This window comes from Sylvia atricapilla, chromosome 1, assembly GCF_009819655.1.
Source record: "Sylvia atricapilla isolate bSylAtr1 chromosome 1, bSylAtr1.pri, whole genome shotgun sequence".
Lineage (NCBI taxonomy): Eukaryota > Metazoa > Chordata > Aves > Passeriformes > Sylviidae > Sylvia > Sylvia atricapilla.
The window spans coordinates 30,365,971-30,391,606 of NC_089140.1; the positions used below are offsets into that span (position 1 = coordinate 30,365,971).

The 25,636-nt window shown below is 38.1% G+C and overlaps 1 protein-coding gene across 3 annotated transcripts in view; it reads left to right on the forward strand.

Moving 5' to 3' along the window:
- HDAC9 (histone deacetylase 9) overlaps window positions 1-25,636 on the forward strand; it is a 273,052-nt gene that overhangs the window by 28,861 nt on the left and 218,555 nt on the right. The window contains exons 3-5 of one of the 3 annotated variants that reach the window (XM_066318427.1): window positions 20,634-20,875; window positions 21,801-21,951; window positions 23,963-24,083. In XM_066318427.1, coding sequence (XP_066174524.1) covers window positions 20,634-20,875; window positions 21,801-21,951; window positions 23,963-24,083 — 514 coding nt within the window. Of the gene's footprint in view, window positions 1-20,633; window positions 20,876-21,800; window positions 21,952-23,962; window positions 24,090-25,636 lie in introns of all 3 variants that reach the window. The other 2 variants (XM_066318441.1, XM_066318436.1) reach the window with 2 other exon arrangements.

The following is a 25,636-nucleotide window of genomic DNA, read 5'->3' on the forward strand; positions in this document are numbered from 1 at the left end:
ATAAATGTTTCTTAGAAGCGGCTTTGTTTCAATTACATTACTGATGCAATCCATTTCCTCTGGGTGGTTTTTTTTTTAGTTGTTGTTGTTAATGTGTGCTTTTTAAAAAAAAAAATACCCTTAGTTTTTTAGTTGGGAATCTTTGAAAGATTTAATTATATTCAATATTAGAGTCAAAATAAGTATTAATGTAAAGGGATATATACATAGAGATTTTAAGTATGTTGGATTTTGATTCTCTTGATCTGTATCACTTTGGAATTTACTTTTTATTTTAGCCAATGACAAAGATTTGCTCAAAAGAATAAATTAATGTATATTGCAAGGGAATTTCAGGAATTATGCAAATCAGACTTCATCTAGATTAAGCACATCTACCTCCATATAGAAATTATCAAATTCGGGTAAAAAGATCAAATTCGTTTCTCTGGTGCTCTCATCTCACCTACTATACAATTCATCTTCCCCAGTGAAAGGCTTTCACTGAAACATGACTTTTGCCAAATCAAAGTCTGTGGCATCTGAATTATATTCATCAGTCAGTTATTCTGGGTCTTAATTTCTTGTATTCTGTTCCATCATTTCAGATCATCTGCTTAGACTGATTTACAGTAGCTCACCCCCACATTCAGCAATAGTACACATCATAGATGAGCATGGAGCTAAATAAATAATGATAAGCTACTAGAGACAGGTGGGGTGATATTACAATGGCAGGGGAAGAACAAAGGAAACCCATAAAGGGTCACCTTACCTGTTTTGCTGCCATGGCTCACTTACAGTGCTTGTATTAAAATTTCCGCTGATCTTTAAGAGTGTGTGAACTGTATAGATTCAGGGGAAAAAGTTCAGAATTTGTTGTGGCAGGAACATACTAGTACTATCACACTAGAAAATGCATTTTACCTACTTATTTTGTAAAGATCTGGCCAATATAAAGATTTTTATAAAAGCACAGTTTCTGTGTGATATAAGTTGTAGAGCTGTGTAGATAACCTAAAGATTCCATCTCATCTACATTTGAATGTGCTCCATTTCAGAGCTCAGCTGTTTTGGTTCTTGGCTGCTGTAGGCTGAATCTGAACCTGGATCCAAGTACCAAAAGGACATCTGTCATTCCTGTACTCAGTTACTCTTCTTGCTTTCCCTGGGTACGAAAGAGAAAAACCTGACAGGATAAACTGGAACACTGAGCTTGTATTGATGGCTAGGAACTGAGAATTAGAAGCTGAGTGCAGGAAATGTGGAGAGATTTGGGGAGCAGATGAGAGAAAAAAGCCTTTTGGAAAAAAACAAGCACTTGTGATTCAATGTTTGATGTAGACTAACAGCCATAAAACTACTTTTTCCTGTTCCTGAGCATCTACTTGAAGTTAGTGCCAATTTAAAATCTAATTTAATAACCATATCCTATTTAAATATATATCTGTGCAGTTGATTAACATTTTCTGTTACATTCTCTCTATGAGTTCGCTTGTCAGGAAGTAAAATGTTAAGATGATTAGCAGTATGAATAGTTAGTAGCAATAGCCAAAAAAGCCAATATATTGCATTAAATGGAATTATTACAGATGTCAAAGAATTCTGTTGAAGAGCCTTTTAAAGCACATCAGTTGGATTCCATAAGAGTGAAGATACATTTTTGAAGGAAAAGATTGTCTCTCCATGAGTTTTCAACTGATGATTGATCTCTGGCAATATTTATTGTTTCTACATTCCCCTGCATGTTTTTTTGCTGAGGATTGTGGCTGTGGCATTTTGGCCAGTGACTGAAACCCATGTAGGGAATCTTTTTCAAGAGGTGGGCCTGTTCTATGAATTCATATGAATCTGTGATAGCAGTCAATCTAGAACTGATTTCGACTGATTGTTAGGAATTTTAGGTGTATATTAGATATCTGTTGAGATATAGTTCTCTGGGAAATACTGATTTCTTGATGTTCTGCATATTCTCTCCCTGTTTTTTCTTGACAAAACAAAGTAAACCAAAACAAAAATAAAACAAAGGGGAATAAAGTTATATTTTACTCTGAATTCAAATCTGAGCTTCAGTTTCTTCTCTGGAAGTCTGTCTATGTAAGTCTCATTGGACATTAAACATTTCAGTGGTGGAAAGTACTGTTTGTACAGATTTTCCACCCTTTCTTTCTGCCTTACAGAAAAGCAGAAGGAATGAGGAATAAGTTACTAACTGCAAAGGGAAATCTGCTATTTTGAAACTCTGTGACATAGAGAAGCAAGAGTTTGATATATGTCGTATTTTCTATGATTATCAAGATATTGAACGTCATAGGATAGTAAAAATTTTTGGAATATTAAAGACACTGACATCACACTTCTAAAGAAGTGTGACAAGTATGTGACTACTCTCCTGTGGTTGGTTTGGTGCCATACTCTCCTGTCTTGGTGTTTCCTTTAAAGAGTACTGTCAAGACAAGGAAAGAAGAATGCTGAGTCCAAAAGATGAATCCCAGGAGGACACAGACAGCCAGGACGGTTCTTCTGCTATCCCTTCTAGGAAAGTAGTTAACAATCTTTGGTGGATAGTGGTGGTGGTCATAACCTATCTGGTGCCCATTCCACTCCAGCTAGGCAACAGAGAGATGTGCAGTTGGGGTCCTCAAGAGCATCCAACCACACTGTGCTCTTTTGCATTGGTAAACAAGATTCCACTTGGAAAAATTGCCTTATTGTATACCTGAATTTCCCTAGCTATGACTGTTTTCTGGGAAGAGCAAGTATCTCTTTTCTGTGTATTTCTCTGTAGTTTCTCATCCCTAGTTATCAGGAATATGCAATCTTATTTTATTATAGGCACACATCACAGGTATTCACACAACCCACATTAAAAATGTTTCTGTTTTCTGACTTTTTACTCCCTTGAGATAGAAATATGTCAAGGAAGACAGCAGAGCTGTGTCAAAGATTCATGCTATGCTCTGCAGTGACGTGAGCTCATTCAGCACTGGTGGCAGCTGATTTGTATTGATGGAGACTTCCTACATGTTGAATAAAAGCATAATCTCTGTTTGTGCCAGAAATCATTGTTTCCCACCTGTACAGTCTAATCTACTCCTAATGCCTATGACCTATTTTAAAATCTACTTCTTTGTAACTGCTCATGTGCCGTATTTATAGAAACACTACTGAAATGTTCAGTAAAGATTGTAGAGACCAGCCATGTGCTTATCCCTGTTTTGTGGTACATTCTTAAAAAAACCCACAAACCAAACAGTGGTACAGCTATTTGTTATGCATACTTACCACTCATTGGAAGAAATCCTATCTTTCATCATTTATCCACAAAGAGCTGTTGTGCTCCAAACTGTACATAACTGCTGCTGTCTTTTGCATCCCTGTCTAAGCAGAAGATATCTGCTCTGTGTCTTTACTTTCATGTAGAGCTGACTGCTCTGTTATCTGTAGTTTGCCATCAAAATTGCAAACAAAAATGTTGCAGGAAAATACTGACTGCAGATAAAAGTGCTTATAAATTAAACATGTCATGCAAGAGGACTTTCAGATTAAAGACCATTTTTAAGCTTTGAAAGCATTTTGTAATGGAGATGATATTAAATTGTACACAAACTACATGGAAGTTAGACCCAGCAGTTTGCTAACAGCATATAACAAATGATAGCAGTTTAATCCAGTGATGGATTAATTAATACGATCTGAAAAGCAAATTGTATGGTGGTTTTCAGAAGGGAAACTGGCATTAGAGAAGACTGTCATATAAATAACACCACATTGTAGTATTTCTGACTAAAGGATTATTCAATACTCACAAAAACTGCAGTGTTAGCGCATTAGTAGATTAAACTGGTAATTGAAATGTGCAGTTTAAAGTCCAGAAAGACATTTCAGAAGATGATTTCAAGAGGTGGAAAATTCTTATTTATCAATCTAAATATTTAGATGTAGTAGCAGGGAAGTTTCCAGTGTAATCAATCATGTTTTATTATGTATGTGCTCAAATATACATGCCCAGATAAGGGAGATTGCAAAATGTTCATATGAAGGAGAGTATGCTCACAAGTGTGAATAACTAATGACTTCTGCCCATAGATCTGTCACTGTCTTTCTCTGCTCTGTCCCTGAAGAGTGTGGGGCTGTGAAGAAAAGAGGCTCCAGCTTAGCCATGTGGAACACACCAGTCCCCCTTTCTGAAAATGCTGAGTAGCATTACTTTTAGGGGACTGCCATGGCCTGGAAAGTAATGGCAGACTGACTCTTAAGCAGGACTCTGCTGAGAGCGTGGGTCAAAGGAGGCAGGAGAAATGTTTGGAATTAACATGAAAGGCACAGATTTTCTTTTGAATGCTTTTTATCTCTGTAAATACTCTAAAAACTTACAGATCTCTGCACATCTGTTTTTTAATGCAGCGTGGTTAAACGCATGGCTTCCCTCAGTGCCTTTTCACCTGTTTAAGTTTTTCTCCCTGAAATTATTTGTTTTATTATAAATCAGCAAAATAATGTGAAATGCCTGTTGGGCTAAGAGAACTATTGTATGGGTTAGTACTCTGGTAAGGTTTAGCAACCAGAAGAAGGTAACCAAAAGATGTGTGCAAGATCTGTAAGAATGAAAACAGCAGGTATTTTACTTGTGATCCTTAGTTACATATTTAGACTGAAGAGAGACTTAAAACTCCTTGCCCTTTAGGACATGTAAAAGTCACAACAGAAGGATATTGGTAACGAGCCCATGGATATTGGTAAATAGTTAGCAGACATGGATTATTTCAGTCCATACCCAGACTTTGAAGGTCTACCATAGTCCAGAGGTTCATTAGAGCTATCAGCCTTAGACCTGGAGTTGGTAGCCCTTTTTCATTATTCTTATTGAAATATGTGATTATATCATGCTCCCTTCTCCACCTCACTTAAGGGAGCTGTTTTTACTGTATGCCAATATGAATAATGAAGGAAACAAAGAAATTATTTTGATAATTCCTTTGTCTCACTACATGTGCAGGTGCTATGAAGCCAACTGTGAGCAGGAAAGTACAGGGAGGGGACCACAAGCAGTGTTAAAAAGACTAAGAGTGTGATTTCCACTGCTTTGTCCTTACCTGACTGTCCCTGCCCCATATTGCACAGACTCATCCAGAGGGTAATGGCAGAAAAGAGGGTTCAGCAGGAAAATTGATGTTTCACTGGAGGGAGCAGAGCTCTGTCTAGCAGTGCAAACCCCCTTCCCATCCCACTGCCTCTAGTACATAACCACAGTGGCAGACAGCCTCAGGAAGGCAGTTTAGCAGCCCTGTGACTATCTGCCTGAGTTTTCTTGTTTTTTTAACTTAGTTTGAAACTAGCTGAAGACTATTGGCTTCATGTTGGTGGCTCTGTCTTTGAGGGGTCACTGAGAAGGCTGGGAGGTTGCTACTGGAAGTTGTCATATCAGTTATCATGGGTTATTTTTTGTTCTGAAGTGGTCCTCCTCTGCTGCAGAAGTTCTGCTTAATGTAAAAGTGGTTTTATCATTGCTGAACGAAGGCTGTTCCCAAGGTACTGCGCTGTCCAACTTGACAAGTTTTTAAATAGTGTTCATACAGTGTTAATTGGCTTAATTGTACTAAATACAGGATTATGTTTTACTAGCTAAGTGTGGCATGTAGGATTCATATTCATCCATGAAGAAATAATTCTTTGCAGTCCCTGCTTGCTCAGCTCCTGCTTGTTTCACAGCTCTTGCACTTGCTTCTCATGGACTGATTATAAGTATTGGTTTATTAAGGCAGTTGGACCTATCACTGGCTCTGTCTCATGTGACTGTCACTTTAAGGCTCCAACAGCACATCCTTAGAGTGGCTTCAGCCTGTGTCTCATCTCCTTTCCTAAAGCAAGGCAAGGGAGCTCCTCCTTTCCTCCAGGGAGAGGATTATGGCAGCAGATCTGTTACAGTCTGCACCCTGCCTGGGAGGGCTGCCGAGAACTGCTGGGAGAGGAGATGTGCAGCTTATGCACAGCGTGAAGCAGCTTAGCTCCCTGAGGTGTAATTTTAAGCTCTTCTTGGATTTAATAATGGTTATACTTGAACCATTTTTCTCTTGCTTTCTATACTAACCCTTGGCTGGAACATTATGTAAGAAGAAATACTCTTTTCTAGTATGATCCAAATGGTTCTTTATTTTGCAAGCTCTTGGCAGGGCCTTAGAGTGTCTGTTTCTTAGTCTAGCTATCTTAGTGTATATAGATATTTGTATATATATTTATACATAAATGAAAATGTAAACTTCTAATATAGTCAATTACTCTTTTCTTAGTTGCTCTTTTTTACCTTGATTGATTTATGACAGCAGACCCCAGTGCTTCTGTAGTTTTTGAATAAACTGTTTGTAGCATCTTGCAATAGAGCATCTAGTTTTTTAAATAAGCATCTAGTTTTTTAAAAAACTAAAATTAAGATCAACATAAAATTATATGTAGTTTTACAAAAAAAAATCTAAATGGAACAAAATTTCAAGGGTTTCCCTTTTTCAGGATACTTTTCAATTAGTATTGCTTTCAAGTAGATTACTCACTTTAATGGCACACGGTGGAGTTAATGTTGTGGCCCAAAAGGTGTTTTGGTAAGAAACCTTCGTGGGTTGCGTTTTATTCTAATCTTTCATGGCATTGCAAGCTACAGATTCCAAAAACTCAAGAAAATGGTTAAGAACATACTGTGCTAGCAAATACAGATATTGAAATACATTAATCATTTTACTCAGCAACTCCAGTAGCATGTTTATACATCTGTACTCAAGAGACTGTGGTCAGTCCCTGGTGCCCTAGGTTGGGCTGAGGAATGGAACCACAGTCATTTTGCAGGAAGTTTATACTGGTTCAGGCTGTGCCTTGGAACATTGGGTAGCCTACTGTGGGAAAGGAAACCACAGGGAAGGGATCAGAATAGCTCTACATGCCCATGCCAATGTATACCCCTATTTCAGTGACCCTACCAGTGAAGTTTCACAACAGGAGGAGGTACCAGCAAATGTTCCATAGTCAAAAGTAGTACCTGGAGAGGATGGTGAAGAGCTTATAAAGTGCATGGGAAGGAGGAAATACATACCATCTGTTCAATGCACACACAAAAAAATCTGAATTTTGCTACATGATCTCCCTAAATATCATTTTGTTTGGCTGGAGTTTTTTCCACAGTTCCATTGCTCTTTTTCCTGTCTGTGCTGTGATCTTCATATTCTTTCAGCAGGTTCTATGTATTTGAGAGTTTTTTCCCTGAAAATATTGCGGTATGAAAGAGGACATAGGTAATTTAGTTTAAGCAGAAAATAATGAGAGAAGAGTTACAACTATGCACAGAGTGAATTTGTGGAAAGTGGATTCCTTTCACTCCACTGGGTTTTTTTTTTTTGAAAATACCATCTATCATCTTGAAATTGCTTTAACATGATGTCCACTGTATTACAGAAAGGAAGAAATGCTTGTAATCCAATGTGGCAATAATGGTGAACAGACAATCACTTATCATGAAATAGTGACAGATCTGTTTCTTGGAAGAAGGTCAGTTTTGACCTTTATGAACAGTAAATTGGAAATGGTTTACAGTATAATACAGTTATCTACAATTACTCATTTTATCTTGAATACCTTTATACTTTGCTATTTTTCAGCAAGATTAGAAATTCTTGAAAGAATTTCTAAATTGCATTGAGAGGCCTATCTTTTAAGGTTTTGGATTTTTTTCCCTTTGGAAACACCACTGTAGTTACATTAGAAAAAACAACCTTGGTTTCTTTAGTCATGTTTGTGTCTTTCTACCCTTTGTTAGTATGATTCTCATTTAGAAACAGGAACTGTGAAATGTGGTGAAGAATAAATAGATCTCTTCTAAATAGACATTGTCAAGGAGGAGCTAAGGAAGTGAATTGTGCAAATTCTTAGAACCAAGTAACGTTTATTTCAGAAAAAGACATATTTCTCAGCTGTCTAATTTATCAGAATGTCCTCTAAGATAAGGTGGAGCAAAGTCTATAAAATTGGCGCAAATTCTGGAACTGGATGAATAAAGATGATAATGGACCATGACATTTGGTTGTTGTCACATTTTTTAAGAAAGATCATATGCTGCTTTTTAATTGTCTCTGGTGTGGAAATTGAACCATTCATTTTAAGTGTATTCAAAATTAATTTAAGGTCAGAAATGTTTTTACGTGTGTGTTGACTAGCAACTTCAGTTTTCTTTTTTTGTCTGGCAGATGTAGATGTGATTGGAAATGAAATGGAATTTTATGGGTGCATCTGTTAGCTCATTTTAAACCAAGAGCATCCATTGGTCACTTTTGGACTCTGATTTGTGGAGAAAGGGAAAGATAATGGCATTGGGTGTCAGCTTTTCTTTGAGGTGTTTCATCAGGTGCATAGCTCTCAATTGACAGAACAGTACTCATGTTCTTGGAATGAGTGTCATCTCCATTGGCTGCATTTCCAGACATCCTTTCCTGTAGGTGGGCTGACACTTGGTCATTCTCTCCCTATATATCCTATGTCCAGACTCTACTATTCTGTAGAGTGCTTCTGTTCATAGTAATGAGTAGCTAGTGGTTGTGTAGATTTTATGTTAGTTCTGGGATGTGGTGGTTTATGCTGGTAAGCAGGGGCAAGTCAGCTTCATGGGGTGTTTTCCTAGGACATGGTGTGAAACATGCTTTATGGATGCTACCATGGTCTCAGCATTAATTTAATTGTTACTTGAACTTTACAGTCAGCAGAGAGAGTGCTTGGCAAAGGCTGGCTATTGGGAAATCCATGACAATGTAGAAATTTTAGTTCAGTTATGCACTATCAGATCCTAATTAGGGGAATAATGAACCAAACACAAGCACATGTAAATATTAGTGAAAATAACCTCATTTTCCAAAACAAACTCCTGTTTCTTATCCGCGTAACCCTAAGATATAAGTGTGCATGGCACAAGTATAAAAACCATAAAAAGGGAAGCAACCAAGAAGATTTTTCACATTTCTGAGAAAAAAAAAATTCTGAATAGAAGAACTTACTTAGGTATGCTGCTGCTAGTGCAGCCTTCTGCAGTACCATGATGAGGGTGGAACCTTGATGAGGACTATTCAGGCTACATTCCAGTTGTCTCATGTCAAACAAGTGTATTAATAAATTCTTATAGTAACAAGCCTACACTCAGTACTTCACCTTAAAATTAGTACTAGAGCTTTTCCATGGCAAACCTTCAATTAGTTGCACTGCCTTTTTCTCCCAGTCCTTAATATGCAATACCTGATGCAACAATTCCATAACATGGATGCCATCTTACTGATCACAAAACGTCTGCTTAGACTGCAGAACTTAAACACTTACTGCAAGTTGCCTCTTGTATTGCAGATGTAATTGTAATGATGTTTCCAGCCAGGCTCAAAAGCTCAGTCAACAGGACTAAATGTGCTGAGAGTTGTTCATCTTAGGTCTGGAGAGAGGGAACTTCTGCTCTGAGTGATTAATGTGCTAAGTGGGGGGTGGGAGTTTCCATATGACGAGGATTTATTTAAATGATTAGGCTGACATTCTCGAAGGACCCGAGAGTTTCTCGAAAAGTAATTTCTAGTGCTTGACTCCATTAGTCTAGTGTGCCTGTTCCAGGCCTGATCCGTGGCTTTCTAAACTTGAGCTTGAAATTTGAGGAGGGTTCCCACTGATTTTTTATAGACTTTCTTAGTAGGAAATTCAATTTCTTGCAAAACTTACTTGAAAAAGGCTCTCTCATTTGAAACTGAAGAAATGCCCACTGACTTTCTGCATATCAGATGAGATGAAGAGAGAAAAATACAACCCACTAGTAAGAAAAATGGACCTGCTGAAATGTGGAAAACCAAAAATGGGTAATAACTTTTGACTTTTTAAGTTTTCTGAACTGCAGTTGCTAAGTGGCATCAGAATTGCATGGAAATTTTCAATATTGTTTCTTTGACATCACAGATGAATTTTTAGAAGTGTTATATTAGTGTCTGGAATATTACAGAATGCAGAACCTTTTTTTTTCAGTGTTTATTAGAATAATAATCACAGAAAATATCTCCAGCTAATGTTCTGAGAAAGTTGCTGCACCTTAATAATTTCTATAGTTTGCTTTTCCAGCTCTTAAAAATTACAAAGACAGACGTATGTCAGAGTGAGGAGACATGTCTGTTTGTTTCCTGTACTCACCATGGTAAATCCATTACTCTACTTACTGATTGAGTTGACTGAACCATAAATAAACTGAAGAAAACCTGATTTATTTACAGCTGGTAAAAAGACTTTTGAGTACAGCAGTGTCTTGAACTTAAGTAAGAGTAGTAGTTTGCATAGAAATGTCAGTATTTTTCTTATGTAAAATATTATATTTTTATTCCTTAAAATTTTGTTAGTCTGAAGTATTATAAGAAAAGTATACTAGTAAGAATTTTGTTAATGAGCACTTGAAGTGAAAAAAGATGATTTTCTTATCTCACAGAATTGAACCCAAATTAAACTTTATTTTCATTATGTTTGGTATCCACATAAATCTGGATTAAATAGCGATATTTGTTAGTTCTTCCCTTTTCAGTGATTTTTCTGTTCATTCTGATTTCGTAGTTGTCCTGAAACATCAAGTTGACTCCCTCTGGTGGTTGAAACCAAGTCTCTGCATTCCAGAGAGAGCCTTTCAGAGATCCCTCCATTCTGGAGAGCACAAATCACAAATAAGATTTTCTAAGTTTACTGTTACATCATTATGAAAACCCATAGATACAGTTTTTCTTACCCTCATTAGTAGTGCATTGGTATTGCTGTGTTTTGAAGTTCAAGCAGAAATTTGCAATGCTTTTTCAAGAAATCAAGGTAGATTGTCAAAGTAAACACAGATATGGATAAAGTAGGCTTGGAATCATTGACTGTGGTGAAAATTGAAAAACAAATCAGAAAGGTGCAATTAGACAAGTGGTGTAATAGTAATGACGCTAACCGAGTCACACAATTACAGAAACAAGGTCTTTTATATCTAGCTTGGGATTTTTTTTTCAGTTTGAGAACATTATTTGATTTTAAAAGTAAACATCTTAGAGTTTATCTTTGTCAAGACACCCTTTTAGTGTAAAAGGAATAATTCTTCAATATTTGGATTACAGCTCTGAACCTGAGATGTCTGTCTCTGTTTTTCAAGTAATTCCCCCAAATCCCACATGGCAAAATATGAGAGAGACTTTTTGTGATTGCTTACTGCAAATTATTCTGGTTTGGATCTATGCTCTACAAAACCACAACTGTCTTCACATTAATGAGACAAAAATATGAGAAAGCATCCTAGAAGACTGGCATTTTCTTGCTTGTGAGTTCATAACGCTTTTTGTGTATTTTATATAGTCTCTTACTGGAGTGCCTGCCTTATGTAAGGAATCAGTAATGGAAATGAGGCCATCTGCATGGTAGTCAAGGTTGTTTCCCTGAAAGACGTACTCTGTCTACAGCAGAAAATAAATTGGATGAAGGCCTTTAAAACCTTCACAGCCCTTCCTTCAAGCTGAGAGGGGGCTTCCTCAGTAACTCCTCATTACCTTTCTGTAGAGCAGCTCCTCTTCTCTGCCTACTGACATTGTTATCCATCCAACTTTGGGGCTTGCCTGCTGCCTAATATTCCCATCAGCTGTATTAGCATTATTTCTGCTTTTCCTATTCTGCCAGTCCTGATCGAGTGCCTGATCTAATAAACACTACCTTCCCTTTGCTTGGCATCATCACTGGGAAAGTTTGCCATTCATTTTCCCTGCCTTACCCACAGTGTTTTCTCTACGCATGTTGTCAACTCTTCTGCTGCTAGGTATCAGTAATCCGGTAGGCAGACCTCTGGAACATAGCAAGCCAGCAGTTCAGTGTTACGTATTCATTTTATTTCAGTCCCTGTGCAAATATGCTCGGTGTTTTAAGTGAGCTGAGGGAGAGAAAGTCCTCTGAGTGTGTTGCAGTTCAAGGCAATGTGGTACAAAGGGGAGCAAGATAGGAAAAATGTATAATGCAAACAGATGCATCATTGCTAATAAACATCTGCAACTGTTAATTCTGCATAGAATACATAAGAGCTTTATTTCTGAGCTAGCACAGAAATACTATTTTGCCACTTTGCAACTGGCATGACATTTACTATCTCATTAGGAAGATTTCTTTAAAAGGCACTAATATCCTTCTGTTGGATTTTCCCCCTCCTCTTGGGGGAGGTTTCTGTTCAGTCCTCCCTGTTTCTGTGCTTTGGATCAAATTTGGATCATTTTTAGCCCAATGCTTGTGCAAGATCATCATGTTCCATAAATTTTTATTAGAAACACTCGAATAATAGAAGGTCTTTCTTGATTTCCGGGGTATAATTGACAGGTTGTAAGCCTAAGAAGTTACATGTAAAGGTTAGATTTTGCTATGCAGTAAAAAGGAGAAAAAACATTCCCCTAATTAGTGTAGTGTTTTGGGGAGCACATACTTCTACAACAACAAAAGGAACTGGAAGATACTGTTTCAAATGCATTTTTGGGGTCAGTCATCCTTTTTCCTAAAAAACAAAGTTGTCAACAGTTCCTTGAAAGATTTGCCCTACATCTTGCCTTCCAAGGGTTTTGTTTGGAGCAGTGGCTGTCACACCCCTGAAATAGCAACGCTATTTGGGGATACTTCTAAGGCAAACCTCCACCCACTGTCTTATTTGCTTGGAGCATGCTGCCCCATAATACTTCAGGACATACCTCCTGGCATGCCCAAATGGTAGCTGTTTTGATACCCTCACTTCAAGGAACAGCTTTTTCCCCCTCTCCTCTCTCTCTGTCATCACCTTGAGATTAGAATAGTGGTAGCCTCACTGCTGTGAATTATTCAGCAGGTGTAAACACAACAATGTCACAAATGTGCCGAAGCATTCGCAGGTGGAGAAGAGATGGAAGAAAAGTAAGTGAAAATCCTAAGCTCTAGATGTATTTGGTACCCTTTGTAGCAGCCTCGTGATACCTTTAGATCAGGCAATATGCCTGATGAGTCAAAGACTGCAGGTCTCCAGAACCCTTCATGGTGCCCTTTCAGTCATCCTCAGCAACTTGGGGGACTTGGTATATGGTCTTTTTATAATACAATAAAAATACATATGATATCGATATTGATACAATTGAAAACGTTGCCTTTCTTGTGTGGGTGTGTGGCATCAATCATTATATCTATTATAAAAAGGGAGGTGAGAGGAACCTTTTGTATCATGTCTGCTCCATGATTGTTCTTAGCATTTCAGGATATGATGCAAGAATTATGTTAGTATGCAAGTACACAGACACAATTATGTCACGCTTGCTTTGAATTTAATTAGATAATTTTAAGTTGCTGTTGAAGTGACTGGAAGATACTGATAAGCTGGTACTTGCTGACTTGGAGACATTATACCTACATAGTTCTTTAACCAGGAAGTGCTGCTGCCACCAGATCGAACCTGAGTTGGCATCCTCACAGGATTCTCACTGGCAGTGGTACTGATTTGTGCACAGAAGATCCACAGCCAAAAGAATGCTGTTTCACATTCTTCTCTGACACTTTTCCATGCATGGATGAGGGCATGCAGGGGGCACATTAATGTCTAATTGGTTAACCTGATGCCATCACTAACACTGATTTATTATCATTTTCTAATGGAATCACCAGTATCTCATAGATTTTGGAACTGAGAATAAAGTTACATAGAAATGATAGATTTTACTGTACGTGCATTTATCTTTGTCCTGGTTTTATCTTGCCTGCAGCAGTAGTATCTAGAATTTAGGGTATTCATGTTCCTTATATCAAAAAGGCTTATTCTGGAAAGTGAAGTTATGCCTGTGTGCTGATGGGTGTAGAGAAACATGTATGTAAGGGTTCTCCTAGGTGAAATATAAATAAAGTAACTCAGAACCCCAAATATAGCTCAGCTTGGCTTTCTTGATAGCAGATCATCCCAGGTTTGAGTTTAAAAGTGTTTCATGTTCTGATGTGATTTACTGGGCGCATTTACCTTTATTCCTGTGACAGAAGTGGTTGGCCTGATATTTGCATGAGCTCTGGTGGCTCATAAGTGGAACTTTCACTCATGTGTTCAGTGTAGAAGAAACAGCAAACACTACAACGTTTAAAAACTTTCTGGCAATAACAAATTAGATGGCATTTGTGTTTGTGCTTGTAATGAGTGTTTGACTCAAAAGCCTATTTGGAGAGAAGGAATCTGATTTTAGTAAATCAGTATAATAAAGCCTTTGATTTTTTTTTTTACCAAAGCCAGCTAACTGTAACTTCAGTGTTGGTATTTCAAGGCCTCTCACTGATATTTTAGAAGTCTGTGGTTGTTTGAGCTTCCTTTCCAGGCCCTGGGGAAATAAGAGTATGGTAAATCAAAGCCCAGATCGCTGTTTGCATTTATTTTACTTTTCATTATGACATGTATGCAAACACTTAAAAGAAATAGGAAAAAGGTATAATCATGATAAGATCCTTTTTTTTAGAACAAAGGGGAATACTTTTCCAGTTTAATTTATTACACTTCTCCTTAATACTATAAACTGAATTGAGTGCCTCATCAATTTTGACAGTTCACATATACTTCTAATTCAGTGATAGTACTTTTTAAAATAATTACTGACTCCTGAGAGGTAATCCAAGAAAATAACTGGAAAATACTTTTTCTGTTCTGAAACGTATCTTAATTTCTTGTGTTTTTTCTTTTCCAAGTGAGGAAGTTTTAAAACTGCAAAGTGCAGTTGAGTACTTAACTGCCAAAAAAAGTCATTGTGCTACCTTTGAAATAAATTTTCCACTTGCATTTGCAGTTTTTCTGCTTTCCTTGCCTGTGACAACCAAAATCCAGCCTAAGATTGAGGATATATCATGAATCAAAAATATTTAATAACATTCAGTGAAATCTAGGTGGCACTTTTTTCAGTTTCATGCACTCTCTAGCATAATTGAGATAGTAGAGAAAGAAACTGCTGATTTTATATATTGCAAAAAAGTTTTCTAAGCGTCATCCTAAATTTAGATGCTTTTGTCCCCGTGCTGAAATGAGATGCTCTGAAGGCTGTCTTCTTTCATCGGTGTTCTCTTGAGAGAGGCTCTGCATCTAGCTTCTCAGGTGGCATAAAGAAGCTTTGCCTATATTGAAGTTAACAGAGGAATGACAGATTATGCCAGCTGAGAATTGAGGTGCAAGACTTTAGCTACCAGAACTGAAATGATAAAAGCATCCCATGGGAAGTAACCTAACCTTTCACAGTTTATTGATCATCTGACTTGTACTTCTGATGTCACTAGCTATTCTTAACCTTTCAGCTTCTTGCTCCTGCTGTTTGCTGCACAGGTCTTGCTGTGGCACCGCCTCTCCTCCAGGGATCAGGACATTTTCTGCAGTCTGGAACACCGAACAATTGCTGTGGCAGTTTTCTTGCCACAGTCCTCTTTCAGTCCTCTTTAGTCGTGGCTATTGAAAAGCACTTTGCTCGCCTGATTTCCCAGCATTCTCCCCAGGAACACATGGCTCCTGTGTTTGGCCTCACTGCCTGCCACCTTATCGCTGTGCCAGGGCTGCTCTTAGATTACAGAGTGAGCAGTGTCCCTCTAATGCAGCTTCTCAGAGCAGAAATTTAACTCCTTTTCCTGTGTTTCATCCTCTGCTCATGTCTTACTGCCTGGCCAGTCCTTCTCTGTCCCATCTCCTGCCAGTTACTTTGTGGTTTACATGGCTGCCAAAATTTCCCTCTTTCCTTCTGTTCCATTTTTCCTGCAACTTTCAGCCTCCTACAATATTTCGTCTTTTCAATCTTTTTCAGTCCATTTCAAAGGCACTGTTATAGATTTCAGGTATTGGTGCTTTTCAAGTCCTGAATGAGTTGGCACATAAATCTGGTTTTAAAAAATTCTAGGTTTAAACTGTAGAGTAAATTTAAAGTATTATCTTTATTGGTGAGGAGGCAAATCCTCCACTCTTCTCAGCATTTAGGGCTCTTTTCTATAAATTTCTTACTCCTCTGATTATGTCATGACCGACTGATGGCTAATTCTGCAAAAAAGGGAGAGTTTTTACTTTCTTTGTATGAAGAGGCCAAATGGAGCCAGTTTCCTTTACACTAAAATGTGCAAAATTATTCTGGTTTGATTTCATTTCATGAAAAGCATATGAAAACTGTGAAAAATACTGTACAAGTTAATTGTAACTTTGGGCTCTTTTTTGTAGAGCAGAGTTCAAAAGAGTAGCACTGGTTTAAACTCTCATTCTCTTTTCTTTGTAATACTTCACCAAGATGCTTTCTAGGGTAAGGTGTGGCCATTCCTTTGCATACTGGTTTCTTCTAGATTTTACTTCAGCTTTGTGTGTTTTCAGGAATATGTTTTTATTACCTAGTACTGCTGGTTGGAGAAGCTTGTCATCTGTCTTTTGTCAGATGTAGTTTTAATTTCGTGTTCCAACTTCTGTAGTCTTCCTTGTTTACTTCATAAACCTTAACTGCTTCTTCTATATGAGTCTGCCTTGAACAACCAAGGCAGGAGAAAGAGGCTCACCAGCTTCATGCCCTGCTCCTATGTCCAGCCTTTTTTATTGTCCCAGCCCAAGAGTGTAACTGAGACATTCCTTTGAGAAAAGGTTAATTTGGATCCCTGCAGTCCCGGCAGTCCACACAGTTCCTCTTATATAAGAATCATAAATGTACTAGACAAGATGGTCTATAAGCAAGTCTACTTGAATTCTTCTTGATTGCATCTAAAATCAGGAATGGTGACTCAGCTGATGACAGCATTCCTTGTTTAAATTCCTGGATTTAAAGGTGGCAGAAATGTCTGCCAAGAAAGGTAACTGCCAAGAAAAGAAGAAGATTGCCTCTCTTGGGAGCTGGTGGTAAGAATGCAGGCTGCTTTATTTTCTGATGTTTTCCTTTAGCATTTGTGATTTGGAAGATTTGTGTTTCTAATACACCAGGAATTGAAACCAGTCACCAGAAGCAGAGATTGAAATGCCATCTCTTAGTGGAAGACTTAACAGTTGGTCAGTGTTCCCATTGTAAGGAATGGTTTCAAAATGCAAAGCCAGAGAGTTAAATGAAGCTCCTTTACCTCTTTTTACACATGCTCCAAGCATCTAAATCACTCAACAAGAATGCCATTTTTCAAGTGTCTTATTTTCTTTCCCCAGAATTTCAAAAGCCCTGTGGGAAGTGCCATCTATGGAGTATAATTGATACAGACACTCTTCTGAGACTGTTTTTGTTGTTATGTTTCAAGATAAAGGCAGTTGAGTACTTAAAGGAAAAATAAATACATATGCCTTTTGCAATGTGTTGTAACTGAAAATTAAATATTTTTATACTCAAATTTTGGCATATTTCCTGGAATCACTGAGCTTTCAGTAATGTTTTTAGTTAATATTCTGCAGCCTACTGTTGTATTCGCCACAGCTGACATGAGCTCAGAGAGTCTGTCTTTATTTAACCTTAGAGAGGAATCCCAGGCTTGCTCTGTAGTTGGCAGAGCTGTTGGGAAGGATCTGCTGTGGACTGCAGGGGAGAGAGTGGGGACAGGGTCTGAACCGTGCCTGCTACAGATTTACGCCATTGGTGATAAGAAAATCTTGAAGAATAAGTGAAGTTAGCCTTTATCAAACTCTGATTAATATTTGCTTTCATTATCCATCCCTTTCCTTTTTTTTCTAATATTTTTATGAATCTTGTATCCCACTGCTCCTCGAGATGTTTGAAGTTTAGGGCACTGATTAGTACATTAACTTTTTACCTGTAGAGTGTGTGTATATATATATATCTCTGTGTAGAGGGAGTTAAAAAACATAAAAAGCCCCCATTAGAGTAAATATTCTGCATCACCTTTGCTCTCCAGAGACTTAAAATTGCAATGCCGTGCTGGTGGGAGGAAGACACTTCAGCTAAAAGTCAAAGCTTTTAAAGACACTGATTCTAATTCTCTGCTCCATTACCCATTTTTCACACTGATGTAGCCCCACGGAGCTGCTTTGTCTCTTTCTTGTCAGCTAATAGCAAGTAAGAATGTAAATGGCCTGTGGCATTAGGACTGTGCAAAAGACAGTAGCAAACCATTCAGTTTGATTGGTGATCTTATTGTTACTTGTTTAGAATAATTTCATTGATGAGGTTAAATGTTACTCAGCTAACTACTACTTAGTTCACCTTTAAGACAGTAATTACCCCTAAAATTTAAGATTTGGTATGGCAGCAGTTATTAGAAGTATTGGTGGTAACCTTACTCTTAGCAATATTTATGCCAGGAAATAAATGCGTGTCTTATTTTTCAGTAAATATCGGCATTGAAATTACACTAAATCTTACATACTGATTTCTGTGGATTCAAGTCTAGAGCTGCCCTAATATTTGTTTTCCCCTTACTAAGGAATGAGGTTGAAGTTCAACTTGATGAAGTAGATATTACAGTGCTAGATTTATTATTTGAATGTGTGAGAATTCTAGAAAATGTGTAGCTTACCAAACTGAGTGTGGTTTCAGTTGCAGATTTTACCAATAGTGAAAGGAAATTTCCATTGTTAAAAAAATCTGAAAGCCTCCCCTCATGCTGCATTTTCTGAAAATAAGGATAATGGGATGCTGGTCCAAGATGGGAAATATAATCAGCCAGAATCACCATTCAGACCTGTAGAGGTTTATTTTCAGCCAGTATCTGCAAAATAAGCTGCAGGGTTCAGTTTGCAAACACTATTGTGAACCAGACCCTGCGGGGCTCAGTTTGCAAACACTTTTGTGAACCAGACCCTGCAGGGTTTGCTGAGCTCCAGTTACTGCTCCTAGTAAGGCTTATTATCCTGCCACAGGAGATGTAAGAAAATCCATCTCTCCCCTTTAAACATGATAAACCTTTGTCACCTACAATGCAATTAATGTTAAAAATAGAAGAGTGCTGATGATAAGATTGTGACTTGTAGGCAATGAGCCATTGTCCAAGTACAGGAGACTTATCTGGCAGGCCAGTCAGCCTACACGGTTTGCTGTCAGTTTGCTGATTGCCATTTCTCTCCGGGTTTGATGAAATATTCATGTCTTTGCTCTGCTCTCTGCAAGCACTATTGATTTCTTGTATAAACGTGGCTATATTTAGTCTAGACAAATGGAATGTGGATTGCTGCTGAATAAATGGGATGAAAGGCTGGGGGTTTGCCTGTCCGTTTCTCTTGGTCGGTGGCAATTATTTATAATCAAGAGTAGTTTTTGTAAGTTAAAGGTGATTTTTTATAATTTAGTGATTAGTCTCAGAACAAAAGTAAGCACTTAGACACAATCATTCTGCTGGGATAGCAGGTTAAGAAGCCAAATTATTCTCTGAGGTTTACAATCACAGTTACTAGGATTTAAAAAAAAAAAAAGGCCCAGAAAAGTGTATGTTTTCAGAATTTTGAGAACAAAAAAAATGTGATCAGTGGAAAATATTTGGTGCCTTTTCTCTTTTTTTTTTTTTATAAAATCTTTTTTTAAGAGATTTGATCCTACAGTTAGAATTCAGTCCTCTCCATTTGCTGCAGTTTAAACTTTTAATGCTTCAATTTTACTGCCTCTGCTTACTAGAATATTTCTGTTTTGTTTTAGTTTTCTCCTTGGAAATAAATACAGCTGAAGCAGAGAAAAAAGAGAAAATATGTTTAAAATCTTGTTCCCGACTCATTTCCGACAGTGTGTTTGTTTTCAGTTAGTAATCTTATTTTCCAGCGAAGATAGTGGAGGAATAGGAACTGGAGCGGATGTGTTTGTGTTTCACTGTCCTCTTGTGGATGGAATCAGAACTGCTGGGCTTTAGCAGAAACCTTCAGCTGCTATTTATTTTCCTCTTGTAGATATGCTGCTTGTTAGTATTTTGTTCTTTTGAAGCAGATATGGTTACACTCACTCTCTTCATTTGATGTGCAAACCAGAGTTTTACAAGTATTGTAGTGAAAATGATCAAATCGCTCTGTTCTGCTGCTTTTTAGCCCCTTTGATTTAAATTAGGAGATAGAAAATACAGGACCCTCCATTAAGAACTTTAATGCTGGATTAAGAATTTATAACATTGCTACAAAAATTGAAATAATTTGTTTTCTTACAGGCCATATAGAGTGTGCTATGCATGGTGGTCACTTTTCCAAAAGCTTTATTAAAACTTCTCATTTTGTGTGTCAAATTATTTCCCCATGTTACATGTTACTCTGTGTTTGCCAGGTATATTTATATGCAGTAGCCATGTAGCACTGAGTAGCTATTCATGTGCGACACTATCCTCAGAAAATCTACATGCTAGCTTTGAAAAATCTCTTGCAGTGCAGTGGGAACTGCAATGCCTTCGTCTTACGCTGAGAAAGTGCCCTGAGTGTTTATTGTTTAGCATCTATAGTACCTAGGAGATTTTCACTAAATATTGTTCCACTGGGCTATGACATGATTTTAGAACTGGGTTGTGTGTTAATCTGTTTAGCAGAATATTAATCTGGGAGTATTTTTGCAGAGGATGGAAGGGAAATGCTGAAGTTTGCATACATAGATTGTGTAGGTGTTTTGGAAGGCCTGTACGTTGAAACAGTCTTTGAGTGAAACGAGTCATTCGTGGTAGGAATGCTCTGTATTCTCCTGTTACATTTAATTGTTGTTTTGTTCCCACAGTGGATGTGAAGTCGGAGGTTCCTGTGGGCCTGGAGCCTATCTCACCGTTGGACTTGCGAACCGATCTCAGGATGATGGTTCCCATGGTGGACCCCATCATGCGCGAGAAGCAGCTGCAGCAGGAGCTGCTCCTGATCCAGCAGCAGCAGCAAATTCAGAAACAACTGCTCATTGCAGAATTCCAGAAGCAGCATGAAAACCTGACCCGCCAGCATCAGGCCCAGCTCCAGGAGCACATTAAGGTAGCAACATTTTTCATTTATCCCTTACTTTATCTGCAAATTGAATATCTTAAGCAGGGGAAAGGGAACATGCTGAGAGGTTTGCTGTGACTGAGAGATGGTGTTCGAGTGCTCTTCTCTCTATATTGGAACCTTTGAAAGCAAAGCTGCTGGCACCTATGAGTGACTTGCTCGCAGCAGACTAAGGCAATACTGTGAGAATCATGAAGCCACCACATCCACAAAAAAATCAAGCTACCTATTTTGCAACCTGGATTTTCAGCTGAACTTCAAAATGGCTGTTTTTATCAGTACATACTGGTTTTAGTATATTAAAAGACTGCATTTTTGGGCAACTGTTTGAGTTTGTGGCCACAAATCAAAGTGATAGGCAAGTGCATAATATTTGCATTTGTAAAATGGAGGCAGGTCCTGATAGTGTTGTGTTCTGACTCTTCTCTGAACTGCCTCATATAATACAGCAGCAAAATGATTTATGAGATTGCATGCACTGTGGCAGGATTGCTATAATGGATTTCGACTGGGAATTTGTGATCTTGCCTTTCATTTAATTTTTTTTCTTCTTATCTCCTTGCCATTGTGCTGCTGTGCTAAGCTTCCACTTGACGGAGCTGACAAATGCAGCAGAGCACAGCAACCAGAGTTGGGTGATGCACAGGCAAAGAACAATGTGAAGTTTCCAGGCATCTTTGCTAAAAGAGAAAGAAGTGAAACCAGAGCAGCAGGCTGCTACCTGACACTAGAGTTCAGTTTGGTGACAACCAGAAATGCACTGCACTGCTTAAAAGTCAGTTAAGAGATGAGAAGAAGTGTAAGCATAAAGGCAAGCAGTGATCCTCAGTTTCTCAAGGGGGTTGTTTTAACCAGGGCTGACCTAGAAAACACTGCAAACTGCACTTTCTCATGTCTTTTTGTTCTGTGCAAGTTACAACAGGAACTCCTAGCCATTAAACAACAGCAAGAACTCCTTGAAAAAGAGCAGAAACTGGAGCAGCAAAGACAAGAGCAGGAACTGGAGAGGCATCGCAGGGAGCAGCAACTTCCTCCCCTCCGAGGCAAAGAAAGAGGACGAGAAAGTAAGAGCCAATGTACCATGAATCCTAATAAGAAATGAATCTATTCCCCTTTGCATTCTCCCAGCCAAAATGAACTATGAACAGGAGCCTGAAGGAAGCCTATTCCTGTGTGAAGTATGCAGGTTGAGAAGTCAAGACTGTGCTTTGAGAAGGGCAGGGCCACCCACTGCACCCACAGAAACACATTTCTGGTTTGTGTGCAGACTTGGAACACTGCAGGAAAGCACAGTTTGACGGACTTGTATATATACATTTCAAGAGTCAAGCTCTTTGTATTAAAGAAATGAGGAAATTTGAAAGCACAAAGCTTCACATGAGAAATTTTTGAAGAGTAAAAAAAAAATAAAACAGTAAAAAATTAAATTAGTTGCTGACCATTGTTTCAAGACTGAAAATAAAATGAAAAATTTAAGAATATTTGAGGATAAGGCTTCGAAATATTTTGCTAGGACTTCTGCAAACTGTCTTGTGTTTGTTCTTGATGACATTTCATGAGGCTTAACAAAGAGTTATTTCTAGCTTATATATAGCTGTAAAGAAAATACTATAAAGATTTGTTAGGATTTGGTGCTCACTAGAGGGAGACAGATACAAATAATTCTCTTTAGTGAGGTCAGTTTGAAAATCGGGTTGAAGTACAGTGTGAAGATATTCAAGATGAAGCTGCTGCAAACAGATACGGTTACTTGCCCTAAATGGGCACTAGAATCAACTGACAAAGACTGAAGCAGAAAAGAGCTTTTTTTATCTTGAGAGGAAAAATATATCACTTCAGCAGCTGTAGGTGTTGTAGACTTTTGAAATTAAGGTGTCCATGGTACTTCTAGTACTTTGAAGAACAATGAACCCATAAAAAAATTTCCGTCTTACTGACCTAGCAATGTGAAGGTGTGGAAACTGCAGGAACAAGGTTCCTCTAAGCAGTATTAAAAAAATCAGCCTCCATATGAACAGTTGGGCTTTATCAGTGCTCCTGCCAGAGGAAGAGCAGAGATGTGGCCTCAATGGTTCCCTTCTCAATTTGAGCTTTCTGGGTGGCTGTTCAGGATGTAACAGCCAGCCAAGCAGCTTGTCACCCCTCCAGGCCCAGTCCCAGGGTTTGTTGGTGGTGATGATCTGTTTAATGAGTAGAGGAGGGAAGGGAGGTTGGGGTATGAAACAGAGAGGTAGCAGAGGTATTTTGTGGGCAGTGGGTCACATGGGCCATGCTCAGTGTCTCAGCTGTGGTGTGTCAGGGTTGGGTAACCAAATACTTAAGAGTATCAAATATGCCTTAGTGCTGTAACTTAGAAAGAAATGGAGTTTCATCCCTTTTTTGCCACTGATTGTGGAAAGCTAAAAGATTTTTTTTTTTCCCCTTAATGAACCATGTTTTGGCTATCAGTAAAGAAGTATGCCCCATGCTGCAAGCTTGAATTGTCAGTTTAACCTTACAGTGACATGCTCTACTTTTTGTTCTGTATTGAACTAGCCACCAAGAGAGGTCAAAATGCACTGTCTTGTGTCTTCCAGACATTTCAGGTAGAAGCTCTTAAGGAGCTCCAATTGAAAGCTTCACTGCTGGCTCTTTCTACAGTGTTCTGAGGACAATTTTGCTGTTTTACTACTATTACATTATTAAAAGAAAAAAACCTTCATTACTAAAAACTCAAACTGACCTTTTGTTACTGTCTTTTTAGTTCTATTGTTGGTTTTGTATTTGGATTGTTGGGAACTATCAGGAAATAATTTAAATTCTTCAGATACATCTGGCCCTGGATAAATAGCCTCATCTACTGTTGAAATATTCCTTATGACTTCACTAGATTTTTGGATCATGGCCAGCTTCAGGCTTCCACAGACAAGCATTTAATCCAAATGTTATCTCATTTTGACTTTTTTCCACCAATAGTTTTTTTCATAGCTTACCAAATTTCCAGCAATAAGCCACAGACTCTATTTTGGGATTTCTTTTCTTTGAAAAGGTAATTTTTTAAAGTGAAGATAAGATGCATTTCTCTGTGTTTCTTAGGGGCAGTTGCCAGTACAGAAGTGAAGCAGAAACTTCAAGAGTTCCTGTTAAGTAAATCAGCTACAAAAGACTCTCCAGCAAATGGGAAGAATCATTCCATGAGCCGCCACCCCAAGCTCTGGTACACGTATGTTCAGTATTAAGCTGCTTCCTTGTCTCGTTGAGGTATCAGCTAAAATTTGGCGGAATGCTTTTCCAGCAGGGGTGTTGAGAGTCTGCCTCCAGAGCAAGGCAGGAGCTCAACCCAAAGATGAGCAAAAAGCCAAAAGTATTATATTTCCAATTGAACTGAGGAGTATTTGCTGTTCAGTGATGAGATGAGAGCTATACAGAACAACACTCTCTCAAAAATCCATATAATTGTTTTTATTTTAGCTGCTTCATCTGTAGCATCTACAGCTGTTGCTATCACAAATTTTGCAACTGTACCTGTCATTTTTCCAAGTATCTTAATTTTTTGCAGTTAGAACAAATTTCTGTTTGTCTTACTTGGATTTTGAATCAATCACAAAACATTTCCTCTTGCCTCCAGTGAAGTTGCTTGAATGTTGTTAGTAATTCACAAGGATTTTGAGAAAGGTAGTGGTCATTTAACTTTTCTGACTCATGGATTTTTGGATCCAAACTGCATATTCTTATGATAACTTGACCTTGACAAGAATCTGCTTAGATCATGGAAGCAAGTGATTTTGTTGAGTCCTTCAAATGGTCTGTTGACATGTTTAGAGTTTACAGTTTTGCAGTTTTTATTCTCCACATAAATGAGTCCAACCAAATGAACTCTGTCTGCGTTTCTGAAAGACTTCAACATCATGCCCGCATTGACCTTCAATAGTACAAACAGAAAGGCACATGGTACACTAGGTTTTGATCTTTTACTTTTACTCTTTTTTAAAAGGATTGATGAAGGTTGGGCCTTGGAGTTTTCATTCTGAGCTAACTAGAGCATTTTGGTAAAATGGTTTAATAAGTATATAGTTACATTGTGTTTGGTGGAGATACAGTAATTTTTTTTTCTTCCAAATAATGTGTAAAAGTCTCTTGAATATCTAATATTTCTAGACTAAAAATCTGAACTTCAGATGACTGAGTATGAGGAGTTCAGGGAAGGATGCCTTCTGCTGCCCTACAGAAAGTAGTACTTCCTCTCATGGCAGAGACATATTACTGATTACCCACACTGTGTTGGAAATACAAGCAGAGCCTGTAAAAGGCCAAGTAAAATTATGTTTAGATAAACACAATGTTTGAAAGGCTTTCTCCTTTCCATCACCCCCTCTCTAGATACAAAAAAAAAACCAACCAAACCTGCCCCCCCCCCAAAAAAAAAAACCAACTCCTGTTTCTGAGCCAAATGATGCAATTTCTACATGGTTTTTCAGAAAGCTCTGCCCACAATATTTCTTTCATCCAGCAGTTGTCAGAAAACACTCTTCAGTTTGGAGCTTCTCTGCTGACGTGAGTGCTATGTGCTGCAGAGTGATGTACTCCTAAAATTTACAAACTGAACTTAAAATCAAGTTTTCATTTACCTTGTCCACTAAATAACTTGGAGGAGGAGAGTATCCAGGAGATCCAAGATGATTCAATATTTCTGGTTATTTTATACAAGCCCTCTTGCTCTGAAAATCCCCCACATTTTGATAGAGAGGGCTTGATCAGTATACATCTATT